This window comes from Nothoprocta perdicaria, unplaced genomic scaffold, assembly GCF_003342845.1.
Source record: "Nothoprocta perdicaria isolate Ctin4 unplaced genomic scaffold, notPer1 scaffold_14, whole genome shotgun sequence".
Taxonomy (NCBI): Eukaryota; Metazoa; Chordata; class Aves; order Tinamiformes; family Tinamidae; genus Nothoprocta; species Nothoprocta perdicaria.
Window position 1 is genome coordinate 4,004,523 of NW_020454538.1, and position 16,367 is coordinate 4,020,889.

General features: G+C 37.5%; 1 protein-coding gene across 10 annotated transcripts in view; it reads left to right on the forward strand.

Annotated features, from left to right (window-relative positions):
• ADD1 (adducin 1) overlaps positions 1-16,367 on the forward strand; it is a 53,161-nt gene that overhangs the window by 8,461 nt on the left and 28,333 nt on the right. For 9 of the 10 annotated variants that reach the window (XM_026034207.1, XM_026034210.1, XM_026034209.1 and 6 more), the window contains exons 2-3: positions 14,068-14,277; positions 15,323-15,485. In XM_026034207.1, coding sequence (XP_025889992.1) covers positions 14,086-14,277; positions 15,323-15,485 — 355 coding nt within the window. In that variant the 5' untranslated portion in view covers positions 14,068-14,085. Of the gene's footprint in view, positions 1-5,579; positions 5,689-14,067; positions 14,278-15,322; positions 15,486-16,367 lie in introns of those variants that run through there. The other variant, XM_026034208.1, reaches the window with a different exon arrangement.

Sequence of the window (16,367 nt, forward strand, 5' to 3'; positions counted from 1 at the left end):
AAAAAAAAAAAAAAAAAGGAAGTGGTTGAGAAGAGACTTGACCAAAAAAAAAAAAAAAGAGAAAAAAAAGCTACCTTCCCATCTCACTTTGGCTGACAGACAGTAATTGGGAAAATTGGGGAATTGATGTTGCCTAAGGTTATAGTATTTTTCTAGTCTATTCAGTTGTTATGACATGTTAAATCCTACTTTAATTCCTGCTGATGTGTTTCAGACCTAGGAGAACTTGTAAATGCTTATTTGTGCAATAGTTTTGTCTATAGGAGATGTGGACGTTATTGGATATGCCTTTATATGGATACATAGCAAGCACCTCTGTTTCTATTCTTTGCACTCTAAATTACATTACTTTTTTTTTTCCTTTTTTTTTTTTTTTTTTAATACCCGTGTACGTCTTGAAGGCTTTTGGAAGGAAGTTCAAAGAAAGTAGTTTGGTTAGGATCAGATAGAAATGTAATGATGTTTGAAAGGTTCCTTCCTGACCGTGCGTAATGTGTATTATTGACTTCCCTTCAACTGTGGGTTGAATTTCCTGTTGATTTAAAATATAATTAATTGTCTAGCGTTGGCTCTATCTGTGTGCTTTAATTGGGCAGCATTTTCTTTATTCACAAGTTTAACTCTTTTTTAGTTTAACTCTATTTTAATGTTTTTGGAACAAGTGTATAAGACTATTTATACATTTTATTACTTCAAATTCTTCTACTCACATGTAATGATTTAATATTAGTGGGAAATAATTATAGAGTCACAGCATCAAGGTTTTAAATGTTACTTTGCACAAGTTAAGTGTTAGTGTTAGCAAAGTTGCATATCAGCTGATGAGCTGTTGCTGAACTCTAGGGCTATGATGCTTGGTGGTTATAACTTGGGAAGTTGAGGAAGAATAATTAGTATTTAAAGGTGTGTTGCATGTGTGGAAGTATTCACTGTTATTTGGATACTGGCAAAACTGTATTTAACCTGCTTTATTGTTTAGACATTCTGCCTCGTGGTTTGCTGTTGAATGTTGTTGTGTACTAGAGATGGGCTTGTGTAATGAAAGAAAACAATTCAAGCTGAAACTGTTTGGCAGGTCAAGTCTCTAGAGTGGAGGACTTAGCAAGATGTGCTAAGATAGCTTTTTCAATTAGTGAATATATTTAGGAATATTTGTGTTTGAAAATATGCGTTATTGTGTACTCAGGATGCTAAGAAGGTTATGAAAGCTAATTTTATTCTGTTTTTATTCTTAAAGTACACTTTTAAACTAGGCTATGTGCAAGTGCAAAGGTTGATGTGTATCTTTTGAGTCTTACTAGCATTGCAAGTAGGCAAATTTAGATTTTTATTAGTTAACTGATAACAGACTGGAAACATGCGGCTTTTGTTTTTTGAATTAAGTATTCTAAGATACTATTATTTGCACCATATTTCATAGGCAATGCACTTTAGATACTGCTTTGCTTTTGTTTTCCCCCAAACAATAGTATATATCCTTTCCAAGATTTGTTTGCTTAATTTGTTTCTTTGCTTAAAAGAATAGGAATTTCTTGTGCCTTATGTTAGTACTTGAATTCAGCAAGTATGGCATGCCAAGAAGCATGATTTTGGTTTTGGTCTGTTGCTTTTAATGATAGCTTTGGTTTATTTTTGTAAAACATTAACACCACAGAGCTACTGAGTCCTTCGGGCACTGTGTCTGTTAAGGGCAGGCATATGCCACTGGTTCTGCCCTGTGCAGCCTCTCTGTCTTACCTGGTACTGGGCTGAACTTTGAGAGAGCACTTCCTTTGGTCTTGGTTCTCCTTAAGAGCTGAATGTCTGGAAAGGTGGGAGGGGAGAGCTGTTCCCTTTTCCATGTTTTCTCAGTCTGGATGTGGATTCACTTTGTGAATGGCCCTAGTCTGGACCAAGCAGGGTGAATTATCCTGGTGTCAGTCAACTTGATGCTGATGTGTAAAGCTCCACTGCTCGGTAAGTAATAGTGAGATCAATCTTGGAGTTAGACCTTGTCCTCCTGCAATGGAAACACAATCTTCCTGCCACGTTTTATGTGTGTGCTCTGTATTTGGTGTGTTCTCTTTATTTTTAGTTGAATCTTCATCTGATTAATGTAGCCATCTGGAGACCAGAAGAGTTTCTGATGGGAAATAATGCAAGTAGAAAATGTGACAGTGACCATGTTTCCCAAAGTCTTTAAAATCTGGAGTTCTATAGACAATACTGTTATGGATTTGGGAAGTCAAGGAGAAAAAAAAAAAAAACCACTATGTTAACACTGAAATCCTATAGCATACAGTACTCGGATGCACAGTACTTGCCTGGCAAGGGAGGCAATGTGACCGAGGGGAGATTTTTCTCAAGTTGTTACACCTGGTGCGGTCTGTATGTGCCTGAAGCTTGCTCAGAAGTAGAAAGCAAGGTTGCCTAATTTTGGAGTGGGGAGGGCAGGTGTACTAGAAACAAAGAAACTGCAGTGAACTGCTCTTAAAGCTGGATTCATGGGAGTGAGGGTGTTGATTCTTGATCTATTTACTAATGTGGAACAAGCTATAACTTAATGTAGGAAGATGAGTTCCAATAAGGGCTCTTGTACATGTCTTTAAAGATGAAAGTTGCCACAACCATTCTGAGAGAGAGAAAACAGTAAGATCTTGGATTTAGAAACTGTATAGTGGGATGAACTTTCTTTTAATGTCCCTTCCAAGATTTTTGTGAAGATACTGGCATTTTGGGCAGAGTTTAGAAACTTCCAGTGGATGAGGAATGGTGCCAACCACTTTGTCTTTCTTAAACTTCTGCATCTACATGGAAGACTTGCATGGTGGTGAATCAGGCATAAGTAAAGGAGTCTTCTGAATTTAAATAAGCTTGGAGGTTTACTGCAAGCTGTCTAATTTGGAAATAGGGTGATGATGATTTAGACCTGATGCTCACATCTTAGAGCTGTTTCCATGAGCAAGTGCTTGATTACATCTCGTATGGAGGGCTGACTTCAAAATTCGTACTCAGGCTTGCATTCTGCTAAATTTAATTGTCTATTAGAAAGCTTAGTCCAGCAAGATAGTTTAATTCTTGAATGCCAGCCAGAATGTGGATTTTTAGGTATGTCACATTGCATTCATGTTGATGTAGGGTTCAGCATAAGGGAATTTTAGTTTGCATGATATGTTGCAGATATCCGTATCCTTTTGCATGTAAGTGTTTAAAAGTTTGTTGAATTCCAGTGGGTGAGAAGGCTAAAAATTGGTGCCAAAATTATCGATTTCCCTTCTTCCCTTTCTCTCCTCAATATGTAGACGTTCTATAAGGGAACTGGGGTGTTTCACCTAGAAATGCCTTGATTAAATGTGAATGAGTAGTTAATGACAAATTCAGCATCTCTACTGCCTGATTTTAGATGCCTGCATGAAATCTCCTGTCTTTATGTTAGTCTATACTAATTTGTGGAATTTGATTTGACCCTTTAACTTTTTTTAACTTTATCTGAAGCATAACTATCTATAGCATTTGCGCTTCTTACACATTAAACTTGCTAGTTCCCACATAATCCCCATACATTCTGTAATCCTGGTAGCAGTTCTTGATGCTTCTTGGGTTCTTGGTTTCCTGACCAAAAATCCTGGTAGCATCAATATTCAAGTAGTTATATCTCAAAAACTTGAATCAGCCAGTCTCGAAATGAAGGTTATTTTCCTGGGTGAATTTGTTGTAGGATCTGCAGCATTATGGCTATATTAATCTTGAATTCATCAAGGAACAGTAAGTCCAAAAAAACCTTCTGTCTCAGATGCCAAGTGGGCGGTGGTTTCTGTTACTTAGTCCTTTTATCCTTCTGTTTGTGGTTTTATAACCTCTTGGAGTAGCTTATATCTTTGCTAACATTTCTTGAAGAGCATGAAGAAATTAATGTCATTCTTGAATTTTGTAGTTGGGATTTTACTGCATTATTCCGAGTAGCAGCAAATGCTGCCAGAGCATGCAGACTTACAGTGCTGCTTAGCGAATCCAGCAATAAAAAAATGGAATTTTGTATAAAAAAAGAATTATGTTAGTGTACCTTTAATTCAGGTAAGAATTACATAGTGGAGTGTAGAAGTAACTGCATTAAAAAAAAAAAAAAAAAAAAAAAAAAGGGGGAAGCCAAATTCTCTGACCACTAATTATTACTGTTGATGGATGCATGAGTTAAATCTTTCAAGACAGTCTGTGACTCAGAACTGGAGTTCAGAACAACACAAGAAGAATGTAATGAATGGGAGATGTCATAGCATAAAAAGATAGGTATCATTTAGTACAGTCTAACCTTAGAGGCTCTGTTCCGTGTTGTAATAAGGACACGTTGATGGTTTATGTGAGGCTAGAAAGCAAAGCTGGTACGATCTCGGGCTTTTAGTCTGCCTTTGCTTCAGTAAGAGTCTCCTGTATTCAAATCAAGGTTATGTAAGAGTTGTTTTATTATGAAATTTAGTGATTTCTCATGAGCAAAGAATTTGAGCTAGAGTATTTTGACTTTTTAAAAAATCTCTTTTATAAATCTCTCCATTCCTTGCATCTACAGAATGAGTGGAATAAACTTTTAAAGCATTCATGTACTTGAGGGAAAACTCTGTACACCCTGTTACCAGTCCTGCAAATGAGTAAAAATATAGAATATATTCTGAGTGCTATGGTAAAAGTTATTTTTGTAGAAGAGTTCAGAAGAGCAAATGACTCTTTTATTCATTGCCAAAACATTTCAGCAATCTCATCCCTCACTCTTCAGTCTATATGGAAATAGCTGGATCCTGGCCAAATTGGGGCCGCTCAGGTATCCTATATGTGCTGTTGAGTTTCAGTTGATCCTTTCTGCATTATAACTTCAACATTTTAACATTAATACTTAAGAGCACATATGTTTATTGTATTTTTCAAACACTAGGAATGCATCTATGTTCCTTCTCAAAAATGTGCTCTGGAGTTTTATTTCTGTAATCTGCTAAGCCTTTTATTGTTCACAGGGCTTCTAGAAATTGCACATTCTGAGTGACTGTGATAATGATGGAAGTTCAGAATAATTTAAACTTTAAAAATATGGCTTCCTTCTTTAAAATATATATGAAAAGAGTTACTTTTTCAGAATCTTTTTGGGGTTATCCCTATTCAAACCCTAACAAACATATTGTTAAAGGCAAATTTCTTTATCTAACTCCAGAATGCTCTCAGCCTTTTTAGAAAGTATTGCATGTAAAATCACACAGGCAAAAGAAAGACAACATTGCTGTGTTCTTTGTGATGCAGGGTGCTGCTCGTTTCACATGCTGTGCTGAAGCTTAAGATCAAAAAGATCTCCTGAGGGAGGAGTGAAGTTTCTCTTTCCTCTTGTCTTGGCATCTAGATCAGGTGTGTGGCTTTTCCTCAGGCAACGTGCAGCTTGTGCTATCAGATGAGCTCTTAAGTGTCCTGTGTTCTGATAAAGCTGTTGATAATCAGCACCAGGTCTCATACAGTGCCAGAGCTTCTTTGCTGCTGCAGGAAAGAACCTGTGCTGTTTTCTCTTGATTGATATTTTAAGAATATCTCTAAGTTTGTGATAGGCAGAACTAAAGTCTTGTTTTTGACAGTAGTTCCTGCCCTAGATCTCAGTTCTCTCTAAAGGCACTGGCGGAACCACTGTGCATCTTCCTCAGCTTGCTGTCCTGTGGAGCAGCATTAGGTTATACTCAGGTAAGTGCTGCCTCTGCATGAACAGTTGGGTCTCCTTCCTAAGTCTGTGGAATATCGCTAAGAATTCAGTGGGTTTAAAATGTTTTGTCTTCTCAGACAATCTGCTTTCAAATGTGTCTTTATAGTTGGGTAGGGGGAGGATTGCTTGATTTATTACATTGGCAAACTGATCATCTGATTTTGCTTCAGATGGTTTTGGCTCTTTCTTTGAGAACTAATGTATGCATTTGTATTTTTGACAAAGAACTGGAATTCAAAGCTTGGCACCTTCCATAATCTCAGTGTGGGGCTCATGTTCATTTGGGGTCAGACGTGCTGATCAGTTTGTCTTGAGCCTTTTAAGTAGTGGCTGAGCCAAGCCAGGGCCCTGCCCTTGAGAAAGACAGTGCTCTGATCTGACCTGTGCTCAGGCATCCGAGGGCGCTGGCTTTACTGGTGTGTTGGACACTTGCTCGGCAAGTGCAAACGAGTTCACTGAAAACTAAAAATAAGCAGTATTTGGGTTAAACCTCTTCATTTGTGTAGACTTGTGACCTTGATGGCTAAAATAATTTTTAGTAGCTTTCTGCTTTTGTCACAATCCGTGAGTATTGGTACAAAAAAAATTTTTTGAGTTTGTATTGCTTTGGCCGTGGGTATTATCTGCAAAACTGGAGATGAAAATAGAAATAAAATAGCCTAAGCAATTAAGTTTCGGACAGCTAAACTGTCCGAATGCTTCAAAGCAGCAAGACAAGCTAATGTACTCAGGAATGCATGCAGTTTTTATTGCTGAAATTTGTTAGGTAAGATATGCCAGAATGATTCTGATAGATTCACGCTTCGCGTTGCAGAACATTGTAAAAGAATAACTGGGGCTGCTGTACGTGACCTGTGGGAAATTCTTTCCTAATTGCAAATCTGATCAGTTTGACCTGAGTTCCAGGGCAAGAACTGAGATGGATTTTTGGTACTATTTCCAAGTACTTGTGCCTTCTCTCTGAGATTCAGTCTCCAGCTGTCACCAACCTAGCAACAGAGGAAGGTGTTACTTAAAAAAGGGAAGGTGGGGGGAGAGAGAGAGGCAAAGGTGCTAGAAGTGCTTTAGAGACTGCAAATACACGAGCATCATGTGAATATAGAATCTTTTTTTTTTCCCCTCTGAAGCATAAGAAAGATGGAGGGTTCATAGATACCAGGAACTGAAGAGATATGGTCTCAACTCAGGCAGATAGCACAAGGTGTTCTGGAAGCTGGATGAAATCTTGTTTTTTAAAAAGAGTTGCAGAGTAAGATTAGTGATACAGTACAGCGGTGTATATATATGATTAGGAGACTTCCATCTCACTCCGAGGCTAAATTTGTGTGATACTACCCCGAAATGTTAAATCTCTTAATACTTTTAATGGCAAGATTGAAAAGCCCCCTGTCACTTTTTTTTTTCTTTTTTTTTTTCCCTTATTTACACTCTAGGTACCTGTATGGTATGATCAGCTCACCTAATTTCTGGTTAATTGAACAGATTGAGCTGCTGTCTCCTACAATTCCTTATTACCCTCTAAATCCTTTCTATAGCCCTTCCTTGAACTCCAGCATCTCATATACTTTTAAGTGTGTATATGAGAACAGGACAATATTCCAATAGCATTTTTTTTCCAGGTTTAAGGAAGCTAATTTTGCTCCCTGATACAGTTTACCTTTGAAGTAGACTACCTGACTGCAGCTCTGTTTCTGCAGGTTGTGTTACCAGTTCGTGATAGCTCCTGAATTGAGTTCTGCTCTGGCTTCTTCAGCTCCGAGAAATTCTGCCTTAAGTTTCCGTCTCCAAATGCACTGCTTTGCATTAGCTTTGCCAAATTGAGTTTTATGGAATTAAGCTGTTAATTAGGTAATTCTCCGTGCTTTTACTTTAAAAGCTTTTTTGAACAGGGAGTCAAGCATACAAAATAAAATGGCAGTTGAGCCAGTTTCTGCAGCATTTGGCACGTTTTATTTGGCATTGTGATTGTGAGGATTTGTTTTGGAGTTTTTTAAGTGCAGGCTCAGCACACAGAAAACTCAGTCTCAGTGTGGCAGCAACTTCAGCAAAGCAGTTTATTTTAAAACCGGGATCCTGCTCTGAATCCTAACACCGAAGTCTGTATTTCTCACTGAGCTGCAGGGGGCTAATTATTTGGAGGGCTAATTAGCCACAAAGCTAATAAAGAGGGGAGGTGTCTCCTCTGCCTTTCCCACCTGTGACCACTGGTAGTAGACAGTCAATGAGTAATACACAATTTCTGCTGTCACGTTGTGCCAGAGGAAATGCAAAAGGCACTGATGAAATCCCTCATTTCTCCTTTGTATACAGAGCTTTTCAGGCAGCTGAAGGTGTGTAGGATTTAGGATATTTGTTCAGAGAATATCTTTCTATTACCCATTACAAGAACAGTGTGATGTTGTATGTTATGTTTTATGTCATTGCTGTTCTTTAATCTTTCATGAGCCTTGCCAGAAATGCAATACAAGAATCACTTGGGAAAAGTAAATTACTGAAGCCAAAAAGTGAAACCTGGCTAATTGGAATGTTCAATTAGTTGATTGATTTGAAACTTTATGTCTTTAGCAGTGTCTTAGAGGCTAGGAAGGCCTTTTCTCTTGTTTGTGGTTTAAACTGATAAGGAATCTGCTTAGCAGGAAAATTGGAGAAGGAAATGATCTGAAGAATCAGATGAAAGTTGTAAGGCTCTGATTGGGAAGGAACAAGGGACTTGGTAAATAGGAGATCAGAGTTAACAGTTGCAAAGTCCTGTTCTTTTTTTAATCTTCCCTATTCCCATTCTCAGATTGCTGCAAATGCTTCTTCCCACCTTTTCCTACTTATTTCCCACAGCCTTGCTGCTGAGATTTCTTTTTCTTTTTTGAAGTCTTCTAATCTGCCCTTTTTCCTCTTATCAAGGATTCCTTGGATCTTTCAGAAGAAAAGCAATTTGTAACATTTTTTATTTCCTGAAGTATAATCCTTTACTCACAGCTAAGCTAACTTGATGTTCTGTGCACTAAGAAATTACTCTATTAGAAGCATACAGCTGTTTAACAGAAAAAGAAAAAATCTTTAGCTGAGACCAGATCATAAGGAGAGACCTTGTGCCTTTTCCTCCATCTGGGTGTAGTCAGAGGATGATCAGATAAAAACATGGGCTGTAAATCAGAAATCAGGCTCAAGGGAAAGACAAAACAAATCAAAAAAACACTCTACAAACTCTGAGGAGTTTTGTCCATTATAAAAACTTAATTTTTTGTTTTGATGAAACTTGTTTCTTATATCTTTGTTAATGGCCACAAAGGATTGTTCTGCAACGTGGCATTTGCATTGGATCATTCCTACACGCACGCTATAGAATAGGTGATCAGACTAGTCTTCAGTCTAACTTGCCAGCATAGCTTTTGGTAGTGTGACTACAGTTTTCAACAATGAGACTCTCTTTATCTTTTCCTTCCCTTCCACCTCTCTAAATTAGTCCTGCTTTCTTGCAGGATATGCAAGATCTAATGTGATGCTGTGTAGGGTCCTGAGCCTTAATGAATTGGAAGCTCATTCTAAGAAGATAGAATTAAGGTTATTAAAAATGTTTGTTATCCTTAATACCTGCAGTAGCATAACAGTTGAACTAGGTGTGGAGAAGAAATCTATTCTCCTGGTGCAGCGGTGCTGAGCCGTATCATCCTCGTAATGGTCCGACAGACCTTCCGGCTTGCGTAGGGCAGCTACGTTGGAGCAGGATTGTGGGCCTGTCCTGCAGGTGCTGCGTTGATGTTACCTCCATTTCCATGGTCAGCATTGAGAATTCCATCTCATTAACCATTCTGTTAACGCTCATTGCCTAGATATTTAGCTTATAATAACCAGTTAATGATATTTGTTCCTGTTTCTTAGTCTGTGTTCTCATTCTACCATGACCATCTGATAGAAATAAGCCATTAACTGTGGTGCTTATTTATCCAGGTATCCAGATTATCTTCCATCTTCCAGCCATTTTCTTTCCTTTTCTAATTAGCTTGGAGTGTTGCCTTTGAAAGAAACCTGAGTTTTCTCTACTCATCTCCCAAGGAAGGATTTGGATTTGGGCCTGAATCCTCTTTTCATAGTAAAAGTGAGATGAGGCACTTGGATCTGTCATTACTTCTGGGAGCAGTTTTGCTTCATCAGTTGCTGCAGAGTGGTAGTGAAATATCCTGCATAGTTTGTCCTCTTCCCTTTCAGATTTCCTTCCAGAGAATCCAGGTTTTAGCATAAACTGTGAAAAGAATGTTTAAGTTAAAAATGGCTATCCAGAGTCAGGCCAGTACAGCGTGCAGTGTTTCTTCCCATACAACCTTCTCTGCTGTCTGTAGAGTGATCTTTGGTGCACCGTGGTTGCCCAGATCATGGAGGGCATAAAAGAAGAAAATCCATGTCTTGGATTTTTTTATACTGTTTTCTACCCTCTTTGACTTGAAAGGCCTTTATATATATATATATGTATGTGTGTGTGTATATATATATATATATATATATATATATATACACACACACACACATACATACACACACACACACATATATATAAACATATATATATAAACATATATATATAAACATATATATATATGTTCTACCAAATTTGAACAGCTAATAAGGCTGGCATAAGTTTAAATGGGTTGCCACTTGAGTAAAATTAGAGTTTACAGTGCTTAATAACCTGACCTAATTAATCTATTTATTAGCAATATACAAGTAGATTCTGATGTTTCCCCTCAAAACTTATTTCCAATATGTTGTAGCTTTTTGTTTTTTTCTGATTTATTAGAGGTTACAGCAATCTGCTACAGCTATCTGGTGTTGAGACACTTCTGTTACATACGAGTGGCAAGAATCTGTCTGATTGCAATCATGTGTCTAATTTGAAGCACACTGCTAGCTTTATTGCTTGCTCCTGATCATTTGAGGAGTTTTCTTAAATGCAAGTATTAGAAGTAATAGATGAAAAACATTGACCTTCAGTTGAGAAAATAATACCATTTTTAAAAACTTTTATGAATATTCACCATTTTGTATGGTTGGAGGACTCAAGTCTGCCCAAATTCATTTTTGCCATTTCTGTAATGTGATGTTTTAGCTCCTCTCAACTCTGACTGTGTTAAGTCCTCTGACTTCAATGTTTTGCATAACGCAAAAATATGAACTAGATATGAAAAATATGAGCAAGTTGTTTCTTTCACTTATTTATTTGCTTTTTCCCTTCCTCTTTTTCTCATTCTCCAATCCAGCTTAGTATGACAGATACTAAAGCACAATACTGCAGCTGTAGAATGCATTACTTTGAGATAACCGTGGAGCTGGATTACTGTAATTTTGAAGAGTCTAGCATTTAACTTGCAGTGTCTCCGCTGCTAATGAGCAAGGCACTGAAGGCTGCATTCAGTACGAGCTAAATCAGTGTCTTGTTTGTGAAACAACCTCTTCCTGTCTGCAAACAAAGAGCAGAGGAAATTTTGAAGATGCCTGAGCTAGGAACTTTTGCTAAAAAAGAGTATGGTTGTTCTTGATGTTAAGTACATTGTCTGCTGAATAAGTACAGTCATGAATTTACTCGCTTTGTTCTTGGACTTCGAGGATGCTGTCAGCTTTTCCTTTCAGAGGTTCAATAGGAACCTTTTGAAATGGCAAGAAAAAATCCAAGGTCACTGGTGCCAAAGCTGTCTCGCTGAAAGCAACGGAAACTAATGCAGAGTATGTAGTCTGTTTCCCTGTTATAGACCTGTGTTAACTTCTCAAGGAGCAAGGTCAGTAAATGTTATTCTAAACAGGAAAAATACAGAAAGCTCAAAAATATTGAGTAAAGTGTAACAGTGCAAATTCACAATTAAGTTGGGTACTAAATGATAATGAAACCTTATGATATCCTTCATCTGCTCACTGACTTCCATTTTTCAGCCTGCCCATAACCTGTATGTCTATTCTCAGTTCTTCAGCCCCCAAATTTCTTGAGGCTCCCATGGAGTAAAACCCACGTATTCCCTCGGCCCTTTCCCTTGCTCCCTCCGGCACCTCATAGCTTCCCCCATTGTGATATTTTTAATTTTATGCCATAGCCCTCCAAGATTTTCAGCAAACCCTCCAAATTGAGGGGAAGAAACAGCAATACTTTGAACATAGGTTTGTGCTCCTTGGAGCTGGCAGTTTTTTTCCAAAGGCCTTTTCCTCAAGGCCTTTTACAGATTTTCCTTGCTGCTTCTCCGGCTGTTGGCTTTATGGATCTGCCGGCCGCAGAGGTGCGGTCCGGCCCTTTGGTGGCAGGGAGCCATTAGATTAGTTCCAGGGCCGCCGGGACGGCAACCTCCTAGAAATTATTTTCTTCAGGATGTGGAGGAGCAAAAAAATAGCCAACTGCTGCAAAAAGGCTTTGCACATTACAGCATTATCTTGCAGCAGCTCAGTTCCTCCACTAAACAGAGTTAGCTGAGCTCAGCCTAGGGTGCGTTTGTGAGCTCGTTTCAATCCTCTCAAGGTTCCTATAGTATTTATAATGCACCGGTTAAGAAACATGGGCTTATAAATTACTTGAGGCGTAATAGATCTAGTCGAACTTCCAAGAATTAAAAGTTGTTAAATGTTAAAGCTATAAATGTGCTTAGTACTCCACTTTTTTTTAGGATTTAAAGCTTTTTTTTATTTCTCCCTTAGGTTATGTAGATTTTTATTGGCTATTATTTACTGTCTTATCCATTAAAAAAAACTTATTTAAATGTATGTGCATCACCATGCTCTCGAGACTGGGTTCAGACGAATGTGACCTGCTAAAAGGATGCATTTTTTTCTTGTTTCCGGATTTTGATTTTCCGGATGTCAATGCGGACAGTTTTATGGCATTCCTGTTCCAAACCTTCCTGCTTTTTAAAAATTTAACTCTGTAATGCTGCTCTCTTATAGATTAACACTGTGCTAAAACTCGCTCTAGAGGCAAGAGAAGATGGGGAGAAAGGGAATTTTGAAAGATAAAAGAAACCCTAAATATTAATAGTAATTTCAGAAAGGTTTTCATAAAGAAGTATTCATTTTCTATAAATTCATTAAACTTTATAAAGCATATTTCCTGACAAAACGTGTTTTGCAAACAACCTCTGTGTGTGTGTATATGCATACATATATGTACACACATGCAGCATGTTATAAATACTGTTTGCTTTGAATTGGTGAAGTGTTTCTCATTGGTTGCAGTGGGTTATCAGATCTTGTAGTTTTGTGCATATGTATTAAAAGGATGGGTTTAAAAACTAAAGTCATTCTAAATTGTGTTTTGAATTTGAGTATTTCCCCTGATAATTTAATTCCTCTGTCTGTCTCTTTATATTTGAGAATAGCAATTTCCAAGAGAAGGGCTTTTTATCCGCTCACGATTCCAGCTACAGCTTTTTCAGTTAAGGGTGTGGTGGGTTTTTTTTTTGCTGACACAGTTGTGCTAGACAAGGCTCTTGCATAAAAACAGTTATCATGGAAAAATGTCTTTTGCCATTAGCGCTTATCTCACTTGGAAACTGTAGTGAGCTGCACCAGAAGAGAACTGTTGCTGAACTGAAGCTCTGAGGATGGGAGCAGAGCCTTATTTTTTCCTGTCATGTCAGGGCAGCCTGTTGTGGTTTTCTGTGTCTTTCCTGGTGTATTGGAGCCATCAACTGTTTTCCCGGTGCATATTCAGTTTACAAATCCAGATTATTTGCTATCTGATTTTCTATTATTGAAATTAATGGGGTTTTTTTGAGTGGAGATTATAATGTGGTGTCTAGACAGTAGGGATAAATACAGGGATTCTTGGGGATGAAAGAAGGAAATTGTATGTGAGCAATGTGAGCTAAATTTTCAGACTTTGAAACCTGTAGTTGTTTTATTACAATACGAGAAATTGTGCATTAGAATGAAGCAAAAATACAAATCTGTTTGTGAAAAGGACATTTCATTTTTTTGATTTTGAGTATCCCTCCAGAAGTTTGCTGTAGTGTGAGCTTGTTTGGGTGATTCTTATTACTGCACTTAGCACTCTACAGCTACATGGGAATTCTGTAACTGTGTGTACACCTTGAAGACCTCCAAGAGGTTTAAATAAATACTTCTATAGCAGATTTGGGTAGCATGTATGTAGTATATATTTGCATATATTTGTTTTTGCTTATATACTTATCTATATTTCAAACTTGTGTTTTAAAATACAAGTTTTTCCTATTCCTCCTATAAAAAAGAAAGAAGGAAAAGAAAGAAAAGAAAACGCTCTACAGAAATACATTTTTTTCGGTGTTTGGGTGTCACTCTTTTGAAATAAGAAACAGAAATTAAGTTCTTAAATCTAATTTTGTCTTCGTTTTTTTCCCCTCTCAACTCCACAGGATCCTTAAAGCTGTGCTATGAACGGTGATTCTGGTGCAGCGGTGGTGACTTCACCACCTCCAACAGCCCCTCATAAGGAGAGATACTTTGATCGAGTTGATGAAAATAACCCAGATTATTTGAGAGAGAGGAACATGGCACCTGACCTTCGCCAGGATTTTAACATGATGGAACAGAAGAAGAGAGTCTCCATGATTCTTCAGAGCCCGGTGAGAAGAAACAGCTGCCTCTTTACACTGTTAAATATTCTCATTCTCTCTCTCTCTCTCTCTCTCTCTGTCTCTCTGTCTCTCTCTCTGTCTCCCCCTCCACCCCCCACCCTTCTCCTCTCTTTTTTTTTTTTTTTTTTTTAAAGAATATTTCTATAAAACTGAAGAATTATATTTCATTTTAAACCCATTTGATTTGCCTAGTTGCCCTTTCTGTTCAGGTAGTCATTTGTAGCATGATTTTCTCATGTTGCCTGGTTAAATTTTTGTCGTCTCCTCAATCACGTTTTCCTGAATTCTCTGTTTAAGCAGGAACTTTAATAAACTGTGAGCGATTGCAGTTTGATATTAAAGAAGTTTCCCTGAGGGAGGAAAGAAGCAAAACAAACTGTTCTCATAACATTTGTTCCTTTTGCATAACTGGTGGGTGGCGTGAGCTATAAAACATTTTGTGGCATACCTGCTTTGTGAATAGAGAGGTAGTGGAATAGTTACTGTTTTTCAGGTAGTAACCCATTTTATTTTCATTTACTTAATGACTGATAATATTTTTCTTCCAGAATTGTAGTGTTCTTGTCAAAAAAGCAGCTAGTAGTAATAGTAAATTTTTTTTTTTTTTTTTTTAAAAAAGGTAAACGAATTTCTAACTTAAGCATAGTATTATATACTGTGGCTGTTTGGCTGTTCCTTTGTTCCTAGCTGTTCTTTTAGTTCTCGTTTCCCTGCTGATAACTGTCCCAAATTGATCATTTTCCTTCTCTTTTTCTGGTTCTGCTACTTTTACCTTCAGATTTCATACTCGTTCAAATTGCTTGTACTTCCTGCTTCCCCAAATCCCTATTAATAGGCTCTGTGAGTTTTGGTATTACTTGCTGGAACTTTTCTTTAAAGAAGAGAGAAGTGGGGGGGAAAAAGCAGTATGCACCCATGAATCAGGCCTGAACTGTTTTGTAGAAGCGATGTAAGGTGTTTCCATCAAAATGCTTATAAGTTATGTTAAATTCCTTTGACTTGTGCTTAACAATATTGAAACTCCTGTTTCTAGGCTTTTTGTGAAGAACTGGAATCTATGATCCAAGAACAATTTAAGAAAGGGAAGAACCCAACAGGTTTATTGGCCTTACAGCAGATTGCAGATTTCATGACAACAAACGTACCAAATGTCTACCCAGCAGCACCGCAAGGAGGAATGGCTGCCTTAAACATGAGTGAGTGCATCTTAACACAGAACTAGCAGACTGGGGTTTTATTTCCTGTCCTGCTCGCTTGGAAGACTGTAAACATAAAATGAGTTGATTTAGTTGCTAAATGTCAGTGATAAGAAAGGCAATTTGTGTGCATAATTTATATCAACAGTTGTTTAATCTTAAAAATAAGTCTGATAAGTGAGCAATAGTTGAAAATCTAAACATCTAAATACTGCTAAAGATTATTGAATGGCTTGTCTGCTGGAAAATAAAATACTCCTTAATAACCTAGTGACAGTAAAGGCCTTTAGCAACTAGTTATTTTTGCCTTTGTTGTACTCTTTAACTTCACTTCATAGAAGAAAGGCACACAGAAAAGAAACATCAGGAAGCAAAGCAGAAAAGAGAAATGCATACACGTGCACACAGAGGTGTTGGTGTGCTTCAGAGAGCATAAATCCCTGTCTGTGCTCCAAAATGCAGCTGTAATTAGACCGTAATGTGGTGTAGTTCTGCTCTACCACAATTTCTCCAAACCATGTTTCTAGTTGCACTTAGTTAGATACACGATATTTCTAATTCTTTACCATAATCCTCCTTTCTGTAGACTCCTTTTTTCCTAATTGAAGGCCTATGAATTTGTGATTCTGTCCTACTAGATATATAATCTTGCTTTTCAGGAATACAGTATTACTTATGAAATACTTAGGTTTCCATTATTTAATGTCAGTCAGTAGCTTTAAGGCCAAAATCACAAGTTTGAGAGGGGAATAAAAATATTTTAATAAGGAACTCCCTATTACCTTGGCATTAATGAATAATAAGGAAGGAAAACAGTTCTGATTATATTCACAAATTATCAGTTATCACAGATACGTTTCTGCAATATAGATTATAACATTA